General features: G+C 46.1%; 1 protein-coding gene across 1 annotated transcript; it reads left to right on the forward strand.

The window, feature by feature from the left end:
* The first annotated feature begins 52 nt into the window (after positions 1-52).
* Positions 53-20,348, forward strand: slc38a6 (solute carrier family 38 member 6). Its single transcript, XM_088925874.1, has 16 exons — positions 53-311; positions 4,528-4,658; positions 5,507-5,580; positions 5,974-6,026; positions 7,123-7,162; positions 10,947-11,025; positions 13,907-13,998; positions 14,977-15,035; positions 15,151-15,222; positions 16,131-16,181; positions 16,434-16,513; positions 16,737-16,837; positions 17,346-17,470; positions 18,409-18,553; positions 18,913-19,007; positions 19,250-20,348. The coding sequence occupies exons 1-16, from the start codon at positions 210-212 to the stop codon at positions 19,331-19,333; spliced, it is 1,383 nt and encodes a 460-aa protein (XP_088782000.1). The 5' UTR covers positions 53-209; the 3' UTR covers positions 19,334-20,348.
* Positions 20,349-21,367: the final 1,019 nt, after the last annotated feature.

Genomic DNA, 21,367 nt, shown 5'->3' on the forward strand with positions numbered 1-21,367 from the left:
AAAGCGACGCCTAAGTGTCATATGACTGGTCAGCTGAGCCTGGGTGACTATTATTGTAGAGTTACTGCAGGGATTCACCAATGGTGTGAAGAGTAAAATCGCGTATCTTCTTGGTCCAGCAGACGATTTACTGTTATTTAATTTATGATGTGGGTTGGCGTTGAGAGTTGTGAGAGTGTGATATTTTAATCTACGTTCAAAGGGCGACGATGAGTGACTATGAGAACTGTAATACCAGTGTCCAGACAGGCGTTGTAGTACGGATTGCACAGGACCCGGGAAATGGGGAATCCGCACCTTTGCTGGGAAATGTAAGTATGTCCTCAGTGATCATTCAGCTATGAAATAAAGACATCCCGAAACGTGACGGCAAGGTTACATTCGGTAGCATTATCGAGTTCTGGGGTCTGGTCTCGACAAAAATACAGTATTAAGTGATTTATTTGTGTAATACAGTTTGGTGTTCCTGCCCACAACTTTTGATATCAGTAGTATGCAGATTGTATTGTGTTAAAGAGGTTCGAATTTAGCAAATGCGTGGTGTTGCACAACATTTGCTCTGATGTCTGAAAGAGGAACTTCACTGTGATTGCAGCCGGTTCAAGGGCGATTTGTGGCTTTCACGGGCACAGGCATTAGGCCACTTTTCGTATTGACCGACTGTGGTTATGGATCATTAAGAAAAGAAGCTCTCATCCTCACAGTCATTCAGAAATAACAACGTTAAGGCAAAGTGCTAACGGAAACGCCTGCAAAAAAGAGGAGTGCTCGGGACACGAGTGTCACAGAGGTTTCCGTTAGCAGTTTGTCTTAATGTTGTTATTTCTGAGTCAATGTGGGGATGAGAGCTTCTTTTCTTAATGAACCATAACTACAGTCGCTCAATAACAAAAGTGGCTTAATATCTGAATGACGTGAAAAATTGTGGCTTTCCTTTCTCAATATGCTGTCTTTTGTGTTCAAGACTTTGGTAAGGGTTGAGCTACCTTGCGTTCAGTGAGGAGGGCTGGGATTGTTGTTTAAATGCAATGCAAATTGAAAGTATTTTTTTTACTTTCGTTTCTCAGTACCCCTGTAAGTCAGGGTGACATTCGTGACGTGTAGTTTTCCCTTTAAATGCTCAAAACAATCCCTGACATACTCTTTTATTAACCTCGTGACTGAGACACCACTGCTTTCTGTTCTGTTATCCTACTTTACAGGAGTTACAGTTGTGTAAGCAATGTTATCATTAGCAAGCAAACCCACGTCAATGAAAATTAGTTTTTTTTTTAATGATTCAGAATTGAAATAAGAAAGTTTGCAGAATGGAAGAGGCTGGCTCTTGCTGCATATCTGTACGTTAAGGACCGCTAGAAGGCAGAGGATTAAAATCATACCCCTGCAGGAGGGTTTTTTATAAGGACTGATTCTCTTATTTTTCTGGGATTGAATATGGGCAAACCGTGCACTGGTTTGTGGAGGTGCTCAGGTTGAACATCGCAGGTCACCAGTGAGACCCTGGCTTCTCAGCTGAGGGGACATTCTGGGGAATAACGCAGGAAAGTCAAATTCGATACTTTCAGCTCTCTCAGCCACCTCCAGGAGCTCTGTCTGGACTCTCCAAGCAGTGGAACTTTATACCAGAAGGACTTTCCCTTGTGTTGAATCCTCATGAGGTTAGGCACCTACAGAATGAGAGCAGTACACATGTAGCTCAAGAACAGCTGTGTTTCAGTCCCACACTCTTTCCGTAGTTAAATTGCTCCTCCATTCATTTCACACTGTGGCAATGCTGGCCCTGGATATCCTGCAGGTTTTCCGGGTCTCTTTACAGCAGCAGCACAGCACCTGGAGAGCTGGGACAAGCTGTCCTGTTTTCCCAGTCAAGTCAGAAACCAGCTGGCTAGTTTCCTTACGAGCTGAGCTGAAACGAAGACCTGCAGACACACCGGCCCTCCAGGATCGGGATTGCCCACCCCTGCATTAGAGAGTGGCGATGTGAGATCCCAGCAGACCTTCAGGATAGTGCCGGGCAATGCAAGTACTATCAAGGCACGAGGTCACCGCCGTACCCTGCGTGTGATGCAGGCACTGCAGAAACCTGGGATAAACAACCATGCATCAATATATTAGCATTCATTAACTCTCTGAAATCCAATACACCTTTTGAAAGACCCCATCCAGGCTGGGCCTCCCAGCAGCTGCCGAGACGGCGATCAGTCCAGTGGTTGACGTAATTTCGAGCAGCTGTGAGCGTTTGCGCAGCTGAGTGGGAGAGGTGTTGATCTGAGGAGCTTGCTGACACAGAAACGTGTGGCTTCAGCACAAGCTGGAGGAGGAGGCGTGTTGAGTTTCATGGCTTGGTTGTTGAGTGTGCTTACTGGACCAGGGCTTTGTTTAGAAAGGGAAATGGTGCAGCAAAAGAAAAATGGTGTTTTATAATGGTGTATATAAATTTCTACAGTACAGAGCTGAGTGGTTTTTGCCATGTCTATGTGAACTTGGAGTAACAGCAATAATCACTCAAAGCATTTCATCTTCAAAAAAGAATTCTAACGCTTCATAAGGATTTTTAATGCCAAGCCATTCACTGCATGCATGTTTGAAACCTGTCCTTGCACGGTTAGATACATTTGGAGGGGATATATTTTCTCCATTCTGTGTAGTACCAGTGAGACATTGTTACACATTTTGTTTTTTAGGCTGCTGGACAAATTCAGTGGTGTGGCGCTGAGCCAACAGCTTTAGAGTCATAAAACCCTCTGACAGAAGGAAATCGAGCAGATCCCACCCTGCACATTAGCCGTTTTTGTTTAGCCTATTCTGTTGCGAATTCTGTTCTGAATAATTAACCCTTTGCAATAAGCTGGTTCTTAAAGAAATGTGCATTTCTTCACTGTTTCACACAAGAAGAAATATGTTACATTTCCTCTCAACAGAAGGTTGTGACCACCTAACTGGGAGATTTTGTAAATCGTGTTGCGGTGGATGGCACACAGAAGCCTTGCTTGGTGCTGTGGGGTTGGTAAGCAGTAACAGGATGGAGCAAAATACTTGAGGTTTGTTACAGATCCCCTCCAAATGTACCATTGGATCAGAGTTAAGTTTATTCCTAAAACTACACCTGACTGTCTTTTAAAGCATCTCGCATGTATTCATGAAAATGACCTTTGCATACCATAATGATTTTTAAATACTTGGGGCACTTCACTGGCATTCCTGTGCTGTATTTTTAGAGCCCCTGTAATAATTCATATCCTTTTCCCTTTAAGAGACTTAACTTTTGTTTGAACTGATTAAAAGCTTCCAGCGGGATTCATGGTGAAGGCCTCATATCGGGTAGCGTTTTAATAAGCCTTCAGAGCCCTGTTAAACCTGTTGGGGCTGGTCACTGCTGGCAGCTCCTCCGAGGCAGGTGGCCCGGATGTCTTGGATGTTTTCCGTTATGGATGCAGTTCGGAATTCCCTGGCCACCCCCAGGGAGGGGAGGTCCTGTCCACTGGGGTTTCTTTTTCATTCCAATTCCGATATGTTTTTTTAATCAATGCGTAACTCTAAACCCATTCATTTTCAGTGCCCATTGCTTTTATGATATAGGCTATTGGTTTAGCTAATGTATTTTACAAGATGTATACATGCTGTCAATAAATATAAGATGATTATATACAGTGAAGAGTGCCTTTACTGTATACTTGTTGTAAAGCACTTATGCAATTACTAAATTGTATTTCTTGGGAAACTTGTTTGGAAGATTCCTATGCCATTAAGGCCATGGAACTAGTTATGCATTTTAATCGTTTTTTTTTTTGGAAGTGCAAAAACCGGAATCGGAACATAATTTTCCAAATTAGCAATCTGTGTTTCAGTCCTGTTTGCATGCAGCCTTTTTATTCAGGTTGCTTAGATTCACTATTAATAGATTTCCTTAATTAATAATCAAAATTCCTTGGATTTGTGGAGCACTTGTTATCTCCAAGGAACGCAAAAGGCTGTACGAGGAGGAGGGGACTACATCCACTACTGACATGCAGCACCCACCAGGTCGACACACAGCGGCCATTCTGCCCCCTCAGCCCCTGTACACAGTAGATCAGGTGGAGAAGGGAGATATTACTTCATCAATTCATAAAGGGACTTTGGGGAAGCCAGATTGTGGAACCGAAAGGACACGGAGGATAACTGTTAATTATAAACAGTGCCCTGGGATCTTTAATGACCACGTAGTGAGTTGCCAATGTTCCATCTGCAAGTTGGCACCTCCTGTGGCATAGTTTCTCCAGACACCGTATTGGGCTTTGGACTGAAAATCCTGGTACAGGGTTAAGTGCGCCTCCTACTGGTCTGCCAACACTATCTAAAGCAGCCACGTGATTTCCTTGGAAGTCTCCAAATTGAGCACTGGCCAGGCTCCGCCTTGCTTGGCTTTCTAAGTCTGCTGAGATCAGGCTGGAACATGGTAGTGCTGCTTAGCAAAGCAGTTAATCCGCGAGTCAGGATACTCTGTCAAGTATCCTGCTGATCATGCTGATCTGTGCTCCCCTGCAGGGACCCAGGACTGAGGCCTCTCCCGGAGCTTCCTTTGCCTCTTCCGTCTTCAACTTGATGAACGCCATTATGGGCAGCGGCATCCTGGGACTGGCCTACGCCATGGCCAGCACCGGCATCCTTGGCTTCTGGTGAGAGACGGAGCAGGTCTTGGCCATTGTGGGGATCCTTCTGCTAGTAGTGCCGCTAGCCGGTCGCATGTGAGAGCATGAGGATGGAAATCCTGAATCACTCCTTTCTCAAGGAGAGAGAAGCTCCCTCCACTTCACTCAGGTTGTGAAACGAGTGCAGATGCAGCCTTACTCCCAAACTTTCTAATTGAACTGTTAGATTGATTTACAGCAGGGCTAACACCAGAGGCAAAATGTTTGAGCTCTTTTATGAGCTGGTGCAATATTAATCATATAGCCCATATAAATAATAACCTATGCATTTATGTGCTAGCATGTCTGCATTTGTACCAATTCTATATACTGTATATTTAATGTGTACGGATGACCTAGTGGAGCCCCTGTCTGTGTATGTGTCTTGGACACACTAATATCCTAATCCAGGGCTTGTTTATTTGCTTATTTCTTCTGGCAGTTTTTGTTTAGTATCCCATAAGAAACAAAACTGTAGTGCATTAGTTTTCCCAACAAAACGTAACCCAATGCAATGTGCAAGGTCTAGGTAATGCAGGAGGCCGAGAAAGTCTTAATGTTTTAAGCCTATCCTACACTAGCCTCACGCTGCGTAGCTTTGCTTCTTGTTAGAAAAATTATTTGATAATATTTCCAAATTCTTATTTTGAGATGTGGAGGAATATGTGTTTGGGGCACTATCCTGTCTCTTTTGCGGAAAATGCCAATTCTCCGATTGTCAGCTCAGTCTTCCCATGACTGAGGAGCAGCCTCGTCTGCCTGAGGGTGTGCTCTTTCTGACGGAGCCTTTTACCCTGTCTGGGTTTTACGGCCTGTTTGTTTTGTTTCGTTCGCAGCATCCTCCTGCTGCTGGTTGCCAGCCTGGCCTCTTACTCCATCCACCTGCTTCTCAAACTGTGCGACCAGACAGGTGAGAGCTCGGCCCCCTCACTCGCTGGCCTCCGTCTCCACACGAAGGGCCCCTTCTTCCCTGCGGAAAGGCAGGGTCTTTTTGAGAAGCACTTCCCTGGATATATCTTCTGTTCTGTTTCTGCAGAACAGACTTCCAATTTTAAACCGTATTTCGTTATAATTGTCCGCAAGGAGTGTGGTCCTCTTGATAACAATGCAGGATATTTCATCATCCACTTGATAAGCTACCTAAACATCAACCCGACAGACCAGCTCTAATCTAATTCTGTCTGCACTATGGAATGCTTTTACAAATATGTAACAGCAATCCAGCTTTTGAAAACGTCTACATTGAAATTTACAATAAAACTCCCTCATTGTGCAGAAAGCTTGTTTTTCGTCTTTCCTGCAGCTGTCAGCTCTTATGAAGATCTGGGTTTCCGTGCCTACCAGCGCCCCGGGAAGGTGAGTGCATTCCAGCTTTGAAGGACAGTCCAGATGTGGAGCCTGCGGGGTGCACTACTCTGAGAGGGGGTATCACCCGCCGCCCAGTGAAACAGCAGGAAGCAGTTGGGTTTTACTTCCTTATAAAATGGGATGCTATATATTATTAATTGGGAAGTGCTAGGTCCCAGTGTAGACACATACAGCATAATGGAAGAAAAAGAGTGATGTCCCATGTTCAAATTACAAAAATAAATATGCTGATGCCTTGGCCTTTACTGCTTTGTTACAATAGGATTTTGTAACATTGTAAAGGCAGGGGTATTCCTCTGGCGTTCTGACGTTTCGTGGTAGGACAGTCCTATAGCATGACCCCATGAATTCATTGGTTGTGAGTTCAAATCGTGATATATTCAAGATGTTTTGACTTTGTGGAAAGATTGAAATGAATCGCCCAGTAAGTCAAAAATTGCCCCTTGACAATAAAGAGTATTGGTATGGTATAATCAGGTACTTGATTTGAATGACTTCATTAAAATGCCCAGGTATCTAAACTTGAGTCTTTTTGGATAAAAGCATAAGCCCAATTCATTAATGATATTAAAATACTACCTAATGGGATGAAAAAGTTGTGCTGTCACTGACTACATCAAGTAGTGTATCCTGGGCTTTTAAGAAATTTTTCTCTCTTGAGTTATTTTTTTCTTTTCATGCTTTCACGGTATTTGACCAGGAAGTAGAGCTTTCAGAGGATGGCAATGGTTACCATTGCTGCCTCAGAGCACTGGGGCCCGGGGTTTAATTCCTGGGGTGTGAACTGTTTGTCTGAGTTTTATATGTTCTCCCTGTGTTTGTGTGGGATGCTTTGTGCTCTCTTTTCCTCTCACAGTCACGATGCATACTGGTTAATTGGTTAAGGTTAATTGGCTTCTAGAAAAAATGACTAATTTGGGGGAATTCCCTTTCATACAAGAATAGATTTTTCTGCATTATGTGTTTTGCATTTTTACCAGTTTTATATATTTCGTGTGGCGCTGCTCTGTATTTGCTGAGCAACAGAATTGTTTTTTTCGGATCTGTTTTCGATGATAATCTCTTATGTGTTTGCTCTTTTTAGATACTGGTTGCAAGTGCCATACTGATCCAGAACATTGGAGGTGAGACCTTGGATATACCTTCTTTCTGTATCTCCGTTTTCATTGGGGTGCACAAAGTTTTGAATTGAAATTGAAATGGTAATTATAATATTTACCCTTAACTCTCGAAAATATAAGAAGGAGACTGCTTTTAAATAATTTAATATTTGGTCTTGGTATATTGAGGCAGAGAATAACACTGCCTTTGGAGTGGCAGTCAGGGATTTTAGCTGGTAAAATCATATTTATTTCGCTGGAAGTCTAAAGTATACATTGTCAAAAGCTTTGCCACTCATTAGTACATTTTTCTGTGATTTAATGTGGTTACAACTTATTTGTCTCATCACTAGAGAATGACCTTCTGCTCTGCACGCACACTTTACAATGAGTTGGTTTGGTTAAGAATGCAATGTTACTATTGTATCTGCTCAGAAAAAAAAAACAAGTGGAAGATTTTCCTTCTCAATGTGTTTCAGAGTGATATTAATTACAATGATATAGTAAAGGCTCTGGATATTTTCTCTCTTGAGTTATTTTTTCTATTTTCATGGTTTAATGGTATTTGACCAGTAAAATACTGGTCTCCCTGTGTCTGCTCTGTCGTCCAGAGACATGCTGGTAGGTTAATTGGCTTCTAAAGAACTTGGCCTTGGTGTGAGTGTATGCGTGTGTGTATGTGTTTGTGTGTGCTCTGCAAAGGACTGGTGTCCCATCCAGGGTGTGTCTTGCCTTGCGCCTGTTGCTTTCAGGGATCGGCTCCGGCTCCTCCCACGATCCTATATTAGATTAAGCTGTCAGAAGATGGGAGGGTAGAGCCTTAAAACTGAAATCTTGAAGTTCTCCCTGTGCATTTTTGCTGAGCACTGACCGTTGTCGTGCCGGTGTACAAGGACACTGGCAGCCTGATAGCTCACCCTTGAGAATCCAGCCCAGAGAGCCATGGGTGTCCACTCCAGTGCCCACTGCAGCCCGCAAACACTTCAGGCTTCTAGTTTCACCACATTGTTTTCATTCGTAAATCCTGATCAGTTTCCATTTCATACCGGAAGATATGGTCTCCCTACTTGTAGACTTTAGTCTCTGGGCCGTTAGCGTCTAGGTTGAAAGTTCACTAAAAACCTGACTGCACCAGCTGTTTGCATGTTGTATACACTGCAGTGGATAATGTTTTCAGCAGGCCAAGGAAAGAAGCATCTGTTAAATGAAACACCATTCGTTTTGACATTTTTATTTAAACCAGGCTGAAGTAAACTTTTTTTATTTATTTTACAATTGGGCTTTATCTTGTGGTTAGAACAAAAAAAAACCTGCATTGTTGATGGTGAATGGGTATCGGAATATAGACGCAGGACAAGATGCCTGTCCAGCAGAGGGCGCCCTGAGCGCCATTGCCCCTAGTGCTAGATTCATCCCAGCAGCTGCAGGGGGAGCTGGGCCACTTGCATGGATTCAGAGAGGCACAGCGAGGAGAACTGAGTGAGAAGTAGGACCTCTGCAAGTCAGAGCACTCTATTTTGTCCCAGAATTCCCAGAGCTCATTTATACATGCCATGTCGCCATCAGGAAGTATATTCAACCAAAGCTAGAAATTGTGTAATTAACCAATTTCTCGTAATTTAGGGTGCAATTAAGTAATAGAAAGATCATTAAAACAGAGGGATGGCAGTCTCGTTGGAGCACTCTGGGACCAGGACTAAAATCCCTGCAGGAGGGGAGGGGCACCGCCGACCAGACCTCAGTCTGTTCCCCTGGGGTACACATCCCTGCTCGTTAGCCATGGGGCTGATTTCTAATTAACTCAGCTGGAGTTGCAGAGCTACTGTACCTGTGTGAAAAGACCTGCAGCAGCATTGGAAGAGCCAGGGCATGCCTGCCTTTGGTGTATTAGATTTTAAGGTGATAAAAACATCTTCCTAGAAATTTTCAGCTGGAAAGTTTTACGGTCTTGGTGAAATAATTATCTGCTTTGTCAGAAACTGAGATGAGACAGACGTACTTGATTGTAGGCTTTAGTTGTTCTTTTTTCCCCAAAAAGAGGAAACTCATGAAAGGCAGTGTTGTGTTTTGTGCTGCAGGTTTTAGGTACGGCAGAACTCATGTATGGATTTTTTGTTTTTTTATCTTTTCCTTTCTTATTTTTCTTCTGTGTGAATATGGATGGGTCTTTAAAAGTAAGTTCTCCAGCAGTTGCTGCTCTGTGCATATTTCTGTGTGACTGGAAGAGACTAAAGGTAATATCTTGCACACCAGATAACAAACATGGTGTTTTTTAAGATTGTTACTCTAAATTTTTCATGCTTGTTGAAGTCAATTGACATTTTGTAAATTTCCAGAAAAAAATCCTGTTTCTTTTACAGTCGATTTTGTATTAAAGGCTTATTATTATGATTTCAATAGAGTGGTGCATGCCCCCCAAACCACAAACAGATTGTTGAGGTTTACTGAAATGTCCACACTGATAATAAGCAGATACAGCAGGAACAAATGTGACATGGTCTGCATTATTTTGGATTTGTGTAACATAGCCCACTTCAGGGAAATGAGAGGGCTCGGTTATAATAATGTCAAGCTGAGTCTGGATTCAGTGTTTTTGTTCTTAAACTGCAGTTTACATCGCCTTTTGTTTTTTTTTACCAGCAATATTACTTGCCTTTTATAGCAGCTCTGTATAAAAGATGAATGATCCAAAAGTAATTGCGTGTAAGATCAGGCTTGCAAGCGTGAGAGAAACAGCGCAGACTTCACCTTCAAAGGGAAGAAAATCTATTAAGTGTTCTATTTTTTTTTGTTCAGATTCAAATGGAAGTTCAAAAATGTTTTTTTTTGTTTGTTCTGCTTTTTTTTCTCCCAAGAGCTGAGGATATGAAACTCCACGGACGTGATAAAACTGATAACAGGAGGTGCTTCTTTAAGTAAAGGGTTGTGGAAGTGTGGAACAAGCTGCCCAGCCACATTGCCAGATCGTGTCAAGAAACAGCTGGATGCCATCTCTGAATCAATTAGCGACTAACTACCCAACAAGCTAGATGGGCTTGTTTGTAAGGGTTCTTATGTTCTTACAGCCCAGCTGTTTCTTTTTAAATTGACTAAACAATTTTTTCTGGACACTGGATTAACTAGTCTTGTAGGCTAAGAAGCTTTTAAACACCTCTTTAGGCTCTGAAGCCAGGTTTGGGGTGAATTCGTTTCAGGCCCTGGTCAATCAGACCGCAGGGAGAACGGTGGCCTCACTGCAGTTCTCCTCTCTGCTGGTCCGCCCCACTTTGTGAGCACAAAGAAGTGAATATTTCCTCGGTGTTCTGACCTAGCAACTGGTTCTCATTTATCGGTGCTGTAGGTAGCAGTCAGTTTCCATTAATGTGTTTAGCCCATCTGCGCACAGAGTGAGCCCTGTTCTCCGGGCTCTGGGAGAGCGCTGTGGCTGCCTCTTTCCTGCTCTGCTTTGCGGGGCTCAGTTAACAGGATGTCAGTGAAAGCCTCACCGATCAAGTTACCAAGGGTCTGGAAAGAAAAAAAGCATTGCATATTCTGGTTGCCATAGCAAGAAATACCTGGATTAATGCTGAGGAGCGTTTCGCGTCTCAAATTGAAAAGGCTTTACTTCTGGATTTAAAATGTCCGGCTAATGTCTGCAATGTAATACATCAAGCTTACGGTAGATTTCCTAAATTTGCTGACCAGCTTCGTAAATAAAGTGCTACGCGGCTCTTTATCCTGAGTCACGATCAGCGCCGGCAACTGCATGCAATTGACCGCATACATTCACACCTATTAAATCTGTATGTTTTCTTATTTCGTCCACCAGCCATGTCCACCTATATGTTCATCATCAGATTCGAGCTCCCTGCGGCTGTTGCCAGCTTCCTGCCGGGAGACCACAGCTGGTATGTCAAACTCTGGCCTGACGGCTGCCAGTCCTCTTCCTGCCTGCGCTGGCCTGCAGTGCCGCGCCAACGCCACAGACCGGGGGCAGACGAGCGCCATATCCTTCCAATCCATCCCGCTGGCCGTCTCCTCCGTTGAGTGCATGAATTCATCATCGGCCCGCTCAGAAACAGTGGAGGAGCCGGTTGTGGGGAAGTCCTGCACCGGAATGGACTGGAAGGCTGGGTGTTGCCAGAGCAGATCTTCCCCCGGTGTGGGAGACCAGTGACAGTGCAGTGACCCTGGCCTGCCCTGCTCTGTGCCCTTCTCTTTCTTGTCATCTGTTTTCTCTCATTCTTCTCCTTGGAGAACAGAGCGCGGAAGAGTCTTTTTTTCTGCAGTTTTCTGTCTGTCGCTGCAGGACAATGAGACTGCACTCTGCATAACTCACAGAGCTCATAACTCTATGTATGCACCTAAAAGCTCTCTTTATTTCAGTTTTAAATAAATGCTTGGAACAGAAACCAACTGTGACATGCTGCCCTTTACAAGAGATTTCAAATACGCAGCTGAAAAATTACCCAGGACCAATTTTTAGCATCTTTCTGGTGTAATATAACTCACTCTGTGGATAATCCATGCTTTTTAAACCTTTTATTATAAAATATAGAGCACCACTGGAGGAAATTTCTGTCTGATGGAAAACATGTATCTGTCTTCGTCAGTATAAATGAGGATTATTTTTCTCGAGCTAATTTCCTTTTGAAAACTTGTGGTGAAGCTGAATTCCTAGAATGTAACTTTCTTTTGCTGATTTAGCGTGAACTGTTGCTGCCGAGTATGACAATTAATCAAATTTGTCGGAGTCGGAGCCATCTTCTAGCAGCTGTGCTCCATTAAGTATTTTGCCAAAGCTGTTGCACATGTGCTTGAATTGCTAGAATTTTTGATCAGTTTTGCCATTATAATTGCTGTTTGTGTTGCGTAAAACGTCACTCAATGAGCAAATTATAGGAGATTACAGTCTAGGTGTCCCGTTTTGTCATTTGTCAGTAATTTATGTGCTGTTAAATAATATTTGCCTATATTTGCAAATATACAGAATATTTGCATTTTTCTGTTTGTCTTTGCGAGGCAAAGGTAATTTTGTTGAGAGGAGATGGGACGGTGTTTGTCAGCACTCTGTTCCTGGAGTCTTCTCTTGTACTTTGTGACTGAGCCCTGAAATGCTTTCGAATGCCCAGCAATACAGTAAATCTGCTTCAGAGCACGACAATCGTTCAGTAGGGAATGTCATGTTCATTTACAGTTCAAGTTCTTTTGGTCATGTCTCATTTTAAAGCTTGTTGTGAAATAAATCAGTCTCGGGTCTCTGCATGAATGGTTAAGACAGCCCTCGGTACTAGTTGTCAGTTGGAGTGATGTTCTGAGTCCAGGCCCAAGGCTCTTTAATGAGGCAGTAATGAAACTAAATTGGAGATCGTCTGAATAGATGGTGTCTGTTGTGCATCATATTTGACAGCCTGGTGTGGTGGGTATGTGTGTATGAATATGCTGCACTGTTATTGCTTTCCTCCCAAGCAGAATGGATTTGTAGGGTAGCAGGGTACACCATCTTATTGTGCACAGACTGTGAGGGACAGTGGTCATGGAGTCTGTGCACCAGACAAACTGACAGGACTCCCTACCCAGTCTGCGCCCTGTTGTGTGAATGTCTATTTTTCTGGGTCTTCTGATGTGCTATATTTCATACTCACCATTCATTGAGTACTTGCTCAATGCATTTAGGTGTGTAGAAATACTTGTTGATAGGTGAAATTAAGTCCCGGTTGGTAAAATGACAACCTTTGAGTGAAAATACCAGCCATGTAGCATATATTTTAAAATAAAAGTCTAATGAAACTTGTGAAAAAACAGGGCAGCGAGAGGAGATTGATGAGTTACCGGCTGCCTGACAGTCCTGATGCTGTCAGCTAATATAGCAACACAGAAGCTGCGCAGCTGCCAAACAGGGGTCACTTTGTGTGGTGATGTTGTCGAAGCAGGTGCTGCTGATGTACAGCTACACATAAACAACCCCCAGCGCTTTGCCCCCCTGCCTGAGGCCAGCGAGGCGAGCTCTCCACATGTGTCATCCTGTCAGTCTCCCTCCTGGAATAAATTGCCGGGCCATTCCTCAATAAGGAAAATATTATCTGGCATTCTAGACATCTGACGGGGCTGTTCGTTTGGCAGAATTAAGCTGTTTGCATGTGAATTACATAATTGTTATGGTTTGTGAGTAAGCTCTTAATTTATAACATATGATGAGCTGTCTAGCTGCATTTAGGAATGAAATTAAGACAAATTTTGGAACAGCCTGCTTCCAGTTAAGCACTTGGAGTAGGAACGGCTAAATTCCGCCGGATTGGTCACACAGCTAAAGGGCTTCAGAGATATTAGATGGTACCAGCCACAGCATGTCCAGGACCTCACTGATATTAGAGGAACAGGCAAGCCTGGGTTTAGAACAATATATCCTTTCAGTGTTAGGTTACAGCTCCGAAAGCAAAGCTGGGGTGACTATGCAGATGTGCCAAATGGCATTTTCTACCTTTCTTCACCCATGTAATGAACAAGAAGTAAACGGGAGGTCAAATGGACAGCGAGTGGGAGGCAGCATGGCAATAAATACAGGATTTTTCACTTGGCACCCCAGCTCATTTGCCTGAGTATCCTGGTGTGCGCGGGTCCCATCTGGCAGCGACGGCGAAGCCGATGGCTGCCACCCGTTCCCACTGAGACATCCTGCAGGATTGCAGCGGGGCGGTCAGGGCCGCGGAGAGCTCGGACTGGGCAGCAGTGGGAGGGCCTCTGTGCGGGAGAGCCCGGCGCTGTGTTCATGTTCTCCTGTGATGGCAGGGCCTGGGGCTCGTGGTACCTGGACGGCAGGATCCTGCTGCTGGTGGCGGCGGTGTGCGTCGTGCTGCCTCTGGCTCTTCTCCCTAAGATAGGTGAGTCGCTCTGAGCAGGCCAGGATACATCACATCGCCTGGCGTGCGAACGGCACTAGTCTTATCTGGAATTTATGCACGGTTTCCGGGCATATTGCCGCTTACCCAGTAAACGTATTCAGATGCCAGTTGCTGTTATCATATTACTCGCCCAACGGTGATGTTCATTTTTTTTTTTACCCACAATTTTTTTTCGGGGGGGTGGTGGGGGCCCTGCGCGCCGGCCTGGGCGCAGTTGTCTTCCCTTTCCTCTCCTTTCATCAGCAGTGACTTCAGGACGCCCACCGGCTTAACGAGCCGCCGGAGGTCCCCCGAGATCGCAGATCTCTTTAACCTTTGCTGCGCCTGGAGAGTTCGGAGCAGCGGGGACTTCCTTTGTTTCCAATAAACGCCTTTTACAGCTCCTTCTTGTCTGTCAGTGCTGATTGCTGTTCCCCCTCCTCCTCGGCCTCAACACAAACAAGCTGTATCAGGAGCAAGAAGCCCTGCTTTGGGGGTGAAACTGGGGTGGCAGTGAGCCGTTTGACACAACATTTCCCTGATATAATCTTGCTAAAAAAGTGGTATGAATACCCATAATTACTGTTTTCATCATTGTTGGCTTTCTGCGAAGTGACGGGTGTTAAAAGCCTGGATTTGCTTCTGGCTGGAGATACTCTGAGGTGTCTGCCTCAGAGCCAGGGTTCGAGCCCCAGGTGTAGCTGCAGCCTCCTGCTCTTCAGCTGACAATACAGCTCTTGCACTACAGCAGCTGCGTCTGTGTTGATGAGGATGTGGCTGAGCTTTTGGGATTCTTTACCCTTCTTTCACCACTGATGATCCCTCCTGTGAGCTGCACTAAAGTCCCAACTTGCTTAATACATGGACTTAAATGTGCAGGTGCTCTTCTGTTCTGTTCTGTTTATTTTTTTTGTCTGTGTTTGTGTTGGCAGCCGGGCTGTGGTGAGTGACAGGTGGCTCCTCTGTTCTTGTCCGCAGGGTTTCTGGGCTACACCAGCAGCCTGTCCTTCCTCTTCATGGTGTATTTCGCCGTGGTGGTGAGTGTGCCCTCGTCCCGGCGTTCCCGTGAGCGGTGCCCTTGCACGTGCTGCTCCCTCTCTGCTCTCTCCGCCCGGCTGACGCGGGGGGGGGTCTCCCTTTGCTTGCGCGCAGATCGTCGTGAAGAAGTGGTCCGTCCCCTGCCCCCTCCCGCAGAACACCTCTCTGACTCTGAGCCACGCGCAGGTAGGGGAAACCGTCAACGACGCCGCTGCCCTTGGCGTGCGAGCGGCACTAGTCTGTGATTTAAAACCCTTCACGGCGAAATTTGTCCGTGCTTCCTCCTCCCAGGTTTGCTGCTGGAGCAAGAAAAATCGGCAGCCATTAGACGGAGGCTGTGAAGAGCTAGAAACAGCTTCCTGAATGAGTCAATCCTCTGTTCCCTTACACATCCACTGTACGCTGCTATGAGACAGGCCTCTTCCTCGTGTATGCTAGGAGGAGGCTGGCACTGCCAGGAGAACAGGGATTTCATCCTAAGGCAGAGAGAATTCCCACTCGCTGCTCAGAGCTGGCTTCCTCTCCGGAGTCAGGATCCATTTTTGTTCTGGATTGCCAATTTGATTACCACTTCCTTTTCCGAATTGGCTCCCGCATCCTGTTCCAATTTGCATTTCTTTTAATCAGGTTGAAAAGCCAATGATTTGAACTGGAACTGAACCTGGAACTGATTTAAAGGGAATGGGAATCTACATGGAAATTCATTTAAAAACTGGCTCTGGTCACCCAACTGCCCCCCCCCCCCCCACTAACATCACCTCCCCCCACACTAACATTGCCTCCCCTGACACACCACGGTCATCCAGGGACTACAGCACACGGACAAGCAGGATGTGACCTCTGACCTGTGTAGGTCAGAGGTCAGCATGGTTCCGAAGCTCTCCCAGCCCTGGAGAAGAATGTTCATGGACTCTGTTGCAGTCTGTGTTTCTCTGCAGCCCTCATTCCTCTCATGTTGGAGAACAAAACTTAAATGACTATTCCCTGTTGTAAAGTCATGCTTGCTTCGAAAGTGATGTAATGACTCTTAATGTGGTATGCACAAACAATATGAACTTTCTGGCATCCTAATGTTTCTATTTGTATTTCTCTAGTACCCCAATTCCTCTGATTGCATTCCAAAGCTGTTTGTCATTTCCAGTAAGGTAGGTCCCAGAGGTGATACAGTTAACGTAAGTGGATTCCTGTACTTCACCATCCATGTTAGACTAGGTATCGGCAACATAGAAGAGAAATAACAATGCCTTTGTTAAGTTATGAAGCTAGAATGCAACCTAGTGTGAAAAGCAGCAATGTGCTTCATATTCCACATGTCAGATGTATGTGAAAAGGCCCTGCAGCTGCACGTCTGTGTTGGGTTAGCGAGCAGCAGTAAGTGTGCTGTCCTTTTGTTTCAGAGTGCCTACGCTGTGCCCACCATGGCCTTCTCCTTCCTCTGCCACACGGCTGTGCTGCCCATCTACAGCGAGCTCCACAGGTCAGTCCCGGTCCCCTGGCCACGGCCTCTGATCTGTGCTGCTGTATAAGGCTTGGCCATTGGATTTCTTGAGGTTTCTGAGCAGCTAATCGTTTTTAAATAAAAAACATTCTAAACGTTTTTAGATGTGCTTTTGTCCTTTTTAATTGGCTAGCTGTACTGTAAGGTGGTTTACATTCTTCAGCATTCTTATTCGATTTATAGGCCTCCCTTATTGTTTTAGGCCTACAAAGAGACGGATGCAGAACGTGGCAAACACAGGAATTGCCTTGAGCTTCCTCATCTACCTGCTGTCGGCCCTGTTTGGGTACCTTACCTTCTACGGTAGGTGTGGTCAATTTACCCCTGTGAGGTGGAGTGAAATTGTGAGGTCGTGTTCTTTGAGCAGTACACTCTGCCCATGCCTGTACTGAGTAACGTGTTCCCAGGGATCAGAGTTATATTCTTAAGCATCTGTCAAAAAATCAGCCCAGGACCTGGATGTTATTCCTGGCATTTAGATCTGTTGAAATGAGAGGTAGGCAGTATGAATATTGTATCTCAGTTGTGCTACGTAAATTGGTATTTGTAACTGCAAACGTATGTCTGTGTATTGTGTATGCATGTAGTGGAGCTTGTGGGTGGGAAATCCTGACTATCCAGTACAATATTGCAATAATTGATCCCTAATTGCTTAATTGGCTGTCCTGCTGAAAGTCAAAGCAATTAGCGCCTCATTGCAAATAAGATGTGAGTTGTACTGGAGGAGAAGTGCCCATGTTGGCCACCGTTAGTGCAGGGTTTAGTGCCTGGGCCCTGGCAGTGAAGCTGCAGCGCTGCCTGTCTCTCCCAGGCCGCGTGGACTCGGAGCTGCTGCTGGGGTACGACCTGTACCTCCCGCGCGACGTCCTCGTCATGACGGTGCGCCTCGCCATCCTCCTGGCCGTGCTGCTCACCGTGCCGCTGATCCACTTCCCGGTGAGTGCGCCGGCACTGCCCGCTCCGGGGCTGCGCTGAGCCAGGGGCTCCCCGGGGGCAGCAGGCGCCGTGGGCGGATCGTCGTCGGGGGGGTCCCGGGATCTCCGGCAGAGCTGCGGGTCGGGTCAGGCGGGAGCGCCGCGTGCGTGTCTGTGCGCGAGCAGTCTATCCCCTTCATCGCTTGGACCCGTAGCTCCCGGGCATGAACTGGGGGCCTGCCCTCTCGCGGCAGGATGCGTGATCTCAGTGCGTCATTGGAGAGTGGAGAGCAGAGTGGGACAGTGGAGCAGACTCTTCCCTTCCTGCAGCCCAGTCTGCCACTCGGGTTGACCGTGTGTGTCGTCGTCACCTCTTTCTGACGCCCGTAGACTCGCAGCTTCATTGCTGCCCATATGATTTTACATTTGCTTTTCATTGCTTTTTCCTGTATGCATCTAGCTTCATTCTGCTGTTCCCTGCTTATTTTTTAAGCTGTTCCTTATTTACTCATTTCCAAACCACTCCAGTCATTTCCACAGCAGGGACACTGCTTGCGTCTGCTGGCTTCGTTTCTGGTCTTAAGGCATTTTCGTGACACCAGTCCTTTGTCTAGTCAGTAGTCTTATGGATTGTATTTGCGCTGGCCAATTAAAACAAATGGTCACTGTAAAAAAAAAAAATTACAACAGCCAAACAGGCCATTTAGTTGGATGACGGAATTTTATTTTTTTAAGTCTTAAGAGGGGCCATTTTGTAATTTTCTAAACAAAGGTGGTCGTGCTAACCTTTGGAGGTGATTTAGGTGTATGTTTAAGTTTGTCATTTTAACTTTTAAGTTTTCTTTAACGCGATGCATCCTGGGACTCAGGGTGTTTGAGCATGGCAGTGGACCAGGAGGACTGCATTTTCACAGAGGAACCAGTAGGGGGTGCTGTTTGCCTCATCGCTGTCTTTTCCAGGCCAGAAAGGCTGTGACCATGATGCTGCTCTCAGGACGGCCCTTTTCTTGGCTCTTCCACTCCCTCATCACCCTGACACTCATCGGGATCGTCCTGCTGCTCGCCATCTTCGTGCCAGACCTCAGGAATGTCTTTGGAGTTGTGGGTAAGGGCCTGCGTGTTTTGCAAAGAACCCCACTAGGAGCTGTCTGTTGATCTTGGAAGACAGCTATAAGAAAAGGACACGTGAGCATGCAGTCAGGCCCTGCATGGAACAATTTCAAGAGTCTGGGCTACTCCTTTTTATGTTAGAACTTTGTTGCGCATGTATTATCTCCCTGTGAGGACTGCTTGTTTAAGGAGTGTTTGAGCAAGGCAGTACCTTAGAACGTCAATCCACATTACTATGGCAGCTTCACCTATCTGATGGTGGGCTTCCTTTTTGTCGAATTTCTTGACCTCTGGAAAGCAAAATACTTCCAGTGCTGTTTCTGAATAGCTAATGGCTCTGTGTGTCTTTGGCAGGATCTACAACCTCCACCTGTCTGCTGTTTGTGTTCCCAGGGCTGTTCTACCTCCGGATCAGCACGGAGAACTTCAGGTCTCCCCAGAAACTGTGTGTACGTAGCGCACAGGGCTCCCATGCTGGGGTTCTGTTTGGCGTTTTTTTTTTATTTGGCACAGTGTTTCTATACAAATCTAAGTGTATTGGTACACATTTATTCATCATGTCTTAACACTTTGATGCTATATAATCAACTGGATTTTGTGCTGCTAGATTCCAGCTGTTGTGTGAGAAGGCCTGTTTGAATGAGAGAAGCACTGGAGACTGACCAGCCATTCTTACTCTCTCTCCTTCCAGGCGCTGGCTCTCCTGGTGTTCGGAGTGTGTGTGGGGCTGCTCAGTCTCTGTGTGATCATTGTGACTTGGGTGGAGACCCCCTAGTGTTCATGGACCCTGATTTTCTGCTGTGGGGATCAAAGATCCGCTGCTGGAGGGTGGAATTCAATCTCAGGTCCTGGGATACATCCTGGAGGGGGAGGAATCCCTACATCTGAAAATCCCTAGATCTGAATCCCTAGAAAATAGCACCGGTCCCAGTACTGATCCTTGGGCCTGGATTTATTATGTATTGGGCTCCTTTGTGGAGGATATCTGTTAGGATCTGAGTATTTTAAGATCCGGATTTGAAACATGTTTTTAATCTCTCCACTGCCAGCTTTTCCTGTATAGACGCTGGAAATTATTCTGTATCTCGGTGCTCAACCAAATCTTCCTGAAGAGCTAATTCAGGGATGTTGCTGTTGATTGCAAGTTTTTGTGTAATCCATGTCTGGATGTTTGCCTAATACAGCATCCAGTCTGTTATGAAGAGAGACACCACCTGGTTTATCATTGATTTGGCCTTTTAAATGCCATGTTTTATCATTTGTACCTCAGGTGATATGTTTTTATCCAAAGGCTGACCTTTTAAAGTGCAATTTCGATTTTTCAATCACTTTTTTTTTAAAAAAAACAGAGGGCTAGTCTATTCCACAACTTCTGCCTGTCCTCAGCTGTTCTGGGCTTGTGGTCATCTGGGTGACCCTCAGGAAAACTGCACCTTGTGTATTGACCGTTTGTACAACACCCCTCTTCACTGCTACCTCAAACATTCCCGGTGTGCAGCATTCCTGTTACACTTCTGCATTTAATGATTGCTGGTTCAGTTTTTACAGCCAACTGGACAGAGAGGAGATGTGCTGTCCATTATATTGTGACTCACACACTAAGGTGTTTAAATTTCACATTGTGAAACCAAAAAAGTAATTACACTCATACAAAGGGTTTTTTTTTGTTTTACGAATGTTTACAGTTGTAATGTTTTATATTTTTGCTTTGGATCATGATTGTTTCCATAAAGGGAAAAATACTGACAATGATTACGAAAAGGGAATAAATAATGTTGATATTACACACCGTTGGCTGTGGGAATGACTATTATTTGGAGAGCACTTACAAGAAGGGCAGTCCCACAGGAATAAACCTTGGTCTATTGAATAACCGTGTACAGTGGAGCCCCGAGCGTCACGTCTTCAGACTGTTATCGTTGCCCTTCTCGGTCACCCTGAGTGACGTTTGGTGTGGGTCACTGTGGCAGTGTTAGTGCAGATGGGAGAGCCCCCACGTGGCAGGGCTGTGGGGTACAGTGTGAGAGCCCCGAGGGGGGGTGAATGGGGGTACAGTGTGAGAGCCCCGAGGGGGGGTGAGTGGGGGTACAGTGTGAGATCCCCGAGCAGTTGAGTGGGGGTACAGTGTGAGATCCCCGAGGGGGGGGTGAATGGGGGTACAATGTGAGATCCCCGAGGGGGGGTGAATGGGGGTACGGTGTGAGAGCCCCGAGGGGGGGTGAGTGGGGGTACAATGTGAGATCCCCGTGCGGTTGAGTGGGGGTACATTGTGAGATCCCCGAGGGGGGGTGAATGGGGGTACAGTGTGAGATCCCCAAGGGGGGGTGAATGGAGGTACAGTGTGAGATCCCCAAGGGGGCGAGAGGGGGTACAGTGCGAGATCCCCGAGGGGGGGTGAGTGGGGGTACAGTGTGAGATCCCCGAGGGGGGGTGAATGGAGGTACAGTGTGAGATCCCCGAGGGGGTGAGAGGGGGTACAGTGTGAGAGCCCCGAGGGGGGGTGAGTGGGGGTACAGTGTGAGATCCCCGAGCAGTTGAGTGGGGGTACAGTGTGAGATCCCCGAGGGGGGGGTGAATGGGGGTACAATGTGAGATCCCCGAGGGGGGGTGAATGGGGGTACGGTGTGAGAGCCCCGAGGGGGGGTGAGTGGGGGTACAATGTGAGATCCCCGTGCGGTTGAGTGGGGGTACATTGTGAGATCCCCGAGGGGGGGTGAATGGGGGTACAGTGTGAGATCCCCAAGGGGGGGTGAATGGAGGTACAGTGTGAGATCCCCAAGGGGGCGAGAGGGGGTACAGTGCGAGATCC

Source organism: Atractosteus spatula, chromosome 9 (genome assembly GCF_055471065.1).
Source record: "Atractosteus spatula isolate fAtrSpa1 chromosome 9, fAtrSpa1.hap1, whole genome shotgun sequence".
Classification (NCBI taxonomy): Eukaryota; Metazoa; Chordata; class Actinopteri; order Semionotiformes; family Lepisosteidae; genus Atractosteus; species Atractosteus spatula.